At 42.6% G+C, this 6030-nt stretch overlaps 1 protein-coding gene across 1 annotated transcript; it reads left to right on the forward strand.

Annotated features, from left to right (window-relative positions):
• The first annotated feature begins 1213 nt into the window (after positions 1-1213).
• Positions 1214-4079, forward strand: LOC135493297 (cyclopentanol dehydrogenase-like). Its single transcript, XM_064780526.1, has 4 exons — positions 1214-1870; positions 2113-2211; positions 2561-2742; positions 3000-4079. The coding sequence occupies exons 1-4, from the start codon at positions 1519-1521 to the stop codon at positions 3300-3302; spliced, it is 936 nt and encodes a 311-aa protein (XP_064636596.1). The 5' UTR covers positions 1214-1518; the 3' UTR covers positions 3303-4079.
• The last annotated feature ends 1951 nt before the right edge of the window (positions 4080-6030 follow it).

The following is a 6030-nucleotide window of genomic DNA, read 5'->3' on the forward strand; positions in this document are numbered from 1 at the left end:
AGGTGGGATCCACTGTGATTAGGATAATATATATCCAAAGATGTTCATAGGATTCAGCTCGCGTTTGGGTGGTATCATGGTCAGGTGTCATAATATGGCGCTCATTTGGATAAACTTTTGTGCAAAAAGCTTAATTTCAACGTGTCTTTCCTCGTGTGTTCGGCTCCAAAATACAAACAAATAATTTCACCCGTTCAGTCGTGTGCATTCCAACTGGCAAGTAATCGCAAAGGTTTTCGTGTACCTGTCTGACAACGGATATGTAATAACTTTTGATAGAGACAACTTTGCCATCTTCATCAAAAACAAGGTTTTCAAAATCCTCAATACACGTATATACCTCGGTTTCACTTCAGAAATCCAATGAAGTCTTCAACAAAGTGTACTTTGTAACTAAAAATATTCTCATTCGCTTAATACAACTTCAGCTATAGGTCAAACAAGCTGCGATTCCGGTCACGTGTTCTAAAACACCGTCGAAGGATTATCCTAAATCACCCGATGTCACGACGAGATGCTAGACAGCCAAGCGAGGTTTGACCGGGGGCTCTGACCCATTGCCCTATAGGCTTCTTCCTCCCTCCTGAAGCGACCTGAATCTACCAGCAATACCCATATCAGCTTTCATTCAATTTCTTTCTTCTTGAACACAACGACATGCACTGAGACCTCCATGCAATGTACCTTCTCCCGGCGTCTCTAGTGCTCACCGCACTGACAACTTCTGCATATTGACTGCCCAGGTTGATTGAGCGATGATCCTACGAGACAATCAATATACACGTATGCCAAACATTATATGAGTGAAGACTATGTTTCTATGTTATAACGATAATTTTCTTTAAAAATCGATATCGTAAGTTTAACTGTCATCACAATTGATTTGGAAAGTGGTAGATAAGTGGCATACAAACAACTAATCTGGTAGTTCCAAATGGACCAACTGTGACATTACAATTTGAAGTAAAAGGTGTAGTGAAACTAGCCATTAAGTAGTTGTTCCAGAGTAAAGGAAAGTAACCATCAACATTTGTCATAAATATCTATAACACATTATGCTTTTACACACGATTGCAACACTACACTGCGTATATCAATTTAAAAAACCTCCATCTCTGTCTCATTTGATTTGCTTCTGTGCCTAGGCTTGGCATTTATTTACAATTTTCATTGATATTTCACATTGTGTTGTCTTAGTCCTCGACGACAGCTGTCACATACGCAGTTGTGTGTAGGCTTTCCATCACAGACCAAATGAGTATTGTCCAGCACTATAATACCAGGAACACTCATCGTGTACATCTAGTGTGCATCCCGTGTGCATTCAGTCTTTTCAAGATACTTATTTTTGTGGTTTAGGGATCTCGGTTTTTTGTGATATATTAGTCGTCCACCTTTTCTTCATTAACTGTTGAAGGCCGGAAAATTTTGGAATGGTAATTTTCAATGCAGGAAGTTCATTCAAAAGAACCTTAGAAATTCTTTACTTCAAATTTACTCTCAATAACATACATCAATATGTACTGCAACATGAGTACCCCAGAGAGGCCTATCCTTGATGACGAAATAACCAAGGATAAGAGGTTCAAAGACAGGGTGGTTATTGTCACCGGTGGAGCATCGGGCATAGGCAGGGCCACAGTCGAAAGATTCGCCAATGATGGCGCGAGTGTGGCCATCTTTGATATCGATGACGTCATTGGACCAATGGTGGCCGAGGACTTGACTAAATCTGGTCATAAAGTGACATTTTTAAAGGTGGATGTCGCCAATAAATCCGAGTGCCTGGAGGGGGTGGTCAAGGTGGCTGAGGCCAACGGATGGGCTGTTCACCATCTTGTCAATAATGCAGCCTACTTTGATTGGAAAGGTAAGGATTAATAGAATTTTCAACTATCCTTGTTGAATTTGTTTATATTTGAATGCGGCATGCAACCACGTGGATTTTATGAGCGCTGTCGTAAAGTCTTCCTCCTCTACACTCGGTGCAACGAATCACCACCGCAGACCGAGGGTAAATTCCGTTACACCGATCACATAAGCAACACGTACACGCCCTGTCTTTAAAATCCCACTGCCACTGAGTTTTATTTTTACTTTCCACTTTTGAAGGTCTTGATGCAGAGAGGGAAGACTGGCACAACACGATGACAGTGAATGTTGAGGGATACGCCAACTTGGTCCAAGCATGCTACCCTTACATGAAAACAGGTAGACCTAATCACTGAAAGGGTTATGGTTGCGGCACCAAAACCACTGCGGCAAAAACGAAGCAACTTTTACTGGGACCCAAATAAAGGTGTTTTAGAATGTAAAACTAAAACTGAAATTCAAATTGTTTTCATCCTACTCAATGTTGCATGGCGTACAGGCTTGATGTTGCACTGACATCAATCAATCATATTCCTGCATTGGCGAGACGACGTGCTATGAAATCTTGGATATTTTCAAATCAGATTGTATTATAGTGCAGCGCCAGTTATATGCACTGCCTGAATGAAAGCACAGTTAGCAAATTGCTCTTCTGGATAATCAAAACATGACGTGTGATCGTTTTCAGGCAAAGATTGCACCATAGTAAACGTGAGCGGCAACTCGGCCCACCGTGCGGAACCCAACCGGTGGACATACTCTGCAAGTAAGGGCGCCATCGTTTCTATGACGAAGTGTATGGCGTTAGATCTTGGGCAGGATGGGATAAGAGTCAACTGTGTGTCGTCGGCTTCGGTGTGGTCACCCGCGGTAAGCATTTGCCAACGTTTTTTGGGGGCTGATGATGTTTCTTCATTTTGAGCAGAAAAAAAACAAGTGAAAAAAATATTTGGACTCAACATTATGATCAAAATTCTGAAAAGTTTATAAGTGTTTTTACTGTAGTCTTAAACGTGTACGGAGGACCGTTGGTTGAAAAATATTAATGGACAGACTAAGGTCATGACCTTAAGGCTATCTACATGTGGTCCTAAAGCATTTCACAATCTCATTCCTTGTATTAACAGGTAAGCAGTGTCGTCTTCGGTGACAGAGCAGAAAGTCAAGCCACTATTGGTCAAGTCCACATTCTCCAGCGCGTGGCTATGCCGTCCGAAGTAGCTGCAGCCATTACGTTTCTGAGCAGCCGGGACGCCAGTTTCTTCACGGGGGCGGACATCCCGGTGGATGGGGGTCACAGCGCGATGAGTCCAGAGGGCTTCGGGATACCCAAGGACGACTACTTATTGAATGATAAGAAAAAATCACCGGTGAAAGAGAAAAGTTTGGAGGATGAACTCAGAGAAGCAGCTACGGATCCCGATGCTTGATAGTACATACACCGTTCAAGATAGTTAATGACAATAGTCACTTCCATTGCTTTCAATTCATAGACTGTTGATATAACATTTCGACGAAGTTGTTGAAACAGGTATTTCGCTTTGTGTTTGGGATAAGTCAGGACTGAACTCCGAAGAAATGAAGCAACTCTCCCAAAATGTATCACTGAGGCACCGGGTCATCCTTGGTTGACACCATGAGAATAAAGGACTGCTTTCCCCTTTCCGATTAGCAAATTCAAAAAATCTTTAACATAGTAACGCATACTCGGCATCTTAGACTCACGAGGCAGTCTATTTGTAATATTATGCTACCAAATGTTCTTGGCCAATAGCGTAACTCGATTCACATCATGTGATTTCAAGTCATCACATCGTATCGGATCCAAAAAAGCAATAACGGATCCAAAAAAATGTCGTAACGGGTCCTAAAAGGTTTTAATCCAATCAAAATGGATCAAAATTGTTTCATTATTTTCCTTTGGATTGATTTCTTTGCCAAGACATTTGGTTGCATAATATAGCAAATAGTGGATGTTTAAGGTCGTCCAATATGGAATTTTGCTGGACTCAGAAAGCCTCGTCCGCCATGACATTTCTTCGTCCATCAAAATTCCATATCGGACTCCCAAACATCCACTATTTGTATAATGTTGGTTCTTCTTCTTCTTCCTTATGTTAGGGACGCTTATTCCAACCAGAGTGTTTTAAGAGACTCGGTGTCAAATTGATCTGAAGTAGATTCGCTATTAAAATAGTTCACATCTACATTGATTTGTCCAAATAGGGTTCCTTTGTGCGAAGTATTTAAAGGAATGTTTTTAATAATCGATAAGCGGAGCCCTGTGAATGTCGATGCCGTTTGGTTGCAGCTGCCTTGACCGCTCTTAGTGGATAAGAAGCTGACTTGACCGCTCTAAGTGCGAGAACGACCGCCATTGCTTTGTTAGTTTCTGCTAGGTCTTTCAGTGCATTTCACATTTCGTATTTCGTCTGGGAAAAAACAAAAGATATACTTAGAATATACGTTTAGACTAGGCGTTGTACAGAGTCAACGCCGAACAAGATATATAGATGCAGTGTTAAATCAACAGAAAGATTTCCTCAAATTAATGATTATGAAGGTTAGTTGTTTTCGAATCTGTTTTTTTGCTTCATTCCCTGTTTCTAAATCCGACAGGAAAACACTGCAGCAATGTAAGCAGGCATGAGCCTGATTTCGATACAATGTTTTCCCGCTGCCTTCGGCGCGGTTTTTGATAATCAAAGATCACTAGCTGGTGCTATTGGCGTCCTTTGATGATACTTCCGGCGCTTAACAACAACCGCACTAGCGGGTAATTTATACTACCAAATTACCGCTGGGGCCAATGTGGTTTGCCTAGGGCAACAGCAGAATCAGCAAGAAAGTGCTCTAGGGATCGGAGTTTTTTAAATCTCACAAAAATCCAAATGATTTTATTTCTGAATCATGAGTTTGGCCTATCCATGAAACCGCTTCATCTTTATTTAGAATACAACAGCAATGGCGCTTCGTAATTCATTCACGACCTCATCCTGGATTCCAATCCTCGAGATCATGTACTGGACCCAGTCCTACCTATGGTACATCCCCACAGTGTTTGGCCTCCCCGGCAACCTCGTGTCCTTCCTGGTCACCATGCGGAAGGAAAATCGTAGGATCTCCACTTCGATCTACATGGCGGCACTGTCAGTGGTCGACACCATGACCTTGATCTCCGCTGACTCCATAGTCATTACATTCCAATCTCCGCTTGTGAAGCGCCTTCTTGGAGCTAATATCGGACGGTTTCTCGAGTAAGTCCACCCTTCACACCTTTCTTTGACCAACTTTGAGAAGGAATGATGGTAGCTGGTATTGGAATGGAGACTCTCCCGCCAATATCGTCTGCGCTTGCTATCATGACCGTTTTTCGCGTGCTACTTGGTTTGGACGTGATTTGGGATAATTAAAAAAGTTAAAGTTGGGGTTTATAGTCTGACGCAAACTTTGATAGGCAGGATTAGCAGCCGCCCGACTCCTGCTCCGATTACCAATTCGAGTCGTAGTGGGATCCGCGCTCAGGGAATCGCTTTTGTACTCGTAGTCGGACTCGAAGTGCTGGGGGTCGGAGGGGGGGGTAATGATAATGATAATGATGATTATCTCGATCGCCTGGGATGACATCTCGAACGATTGTCTCGGGGCTTGTAGATGTTACTGCTTGTAGCTGGTAGGTTGCCTATGGAGAATCTCTCCTGGGAACTGCTTCCGTTTTGATATATTGTGAGCGGGCCCGTCACAGACCAGGATCGTGCAGCTAGAAGTTACTCGAGAAGACGACGTTTGTGTTGCATCCGTGTTCATTTTACGACCTCTAATTTGCTTAGACATTTACATGGCTTTATATTGCTTCGTTAAAAAACCCGCATCACAGCGTATCATCAATAAGTCTATCGATCGAGACATTTCAGGATTTTTTTTCATGTTAAAAAATAAATCATGTGATGTCCCACCCACCGTACCTTTCCAGGTTTGGGTATTACTTCAATTACACATTTGGAATCACATCCGGGATCTTTTTGATGGAGATGTCGATAGATCGTCTGATTGTTGTAAGATTCCCAATGACGGCAAAAGCACTCTGCACCACGACCAGAGCCAAGTGGACCGTCCTCCTATCGTTGCCTATTGTGGCGGGGCTTAATTCGAATGTCC

The sequence above is a fragment of the Lineus longissimus genome, chromosome 9 (genome assembly GCF_910592395.1).
Source record: "Lineus longissimus chromosome 9, tnLinLong1.2, whole genome shotgun sequence".
Taxonomy (NCBI): Eukaryota; Metazoa; Nemertea; class Pilidiophora; order Heteronemertea; family Lineidae; genus Lineus; species Lineus longissimus.

Coding starts and splice junctions, on each gene's coding strand:
- LOC135493297 (XM_064780526.1), top strand. CDS start 1,519: ATGTACTGCAACATGAGTACCCCAGAGAGGCCTATCCTTGATGACGAA. Junction 2,212..2,560: donor CTACCCTTACATGAAAACAG/GTAGACCTAATC, acceptor GATCGTTTTCAG/GCAAAGATTGCACCATAGTA. Junction 2,743..2,999: donor CTTCGGTGTGGTCACCCGCG/GTAAGCATTTGC, acceptor TTGTATTAACAG/GTAAGCAGTGTCGTCTTCGG.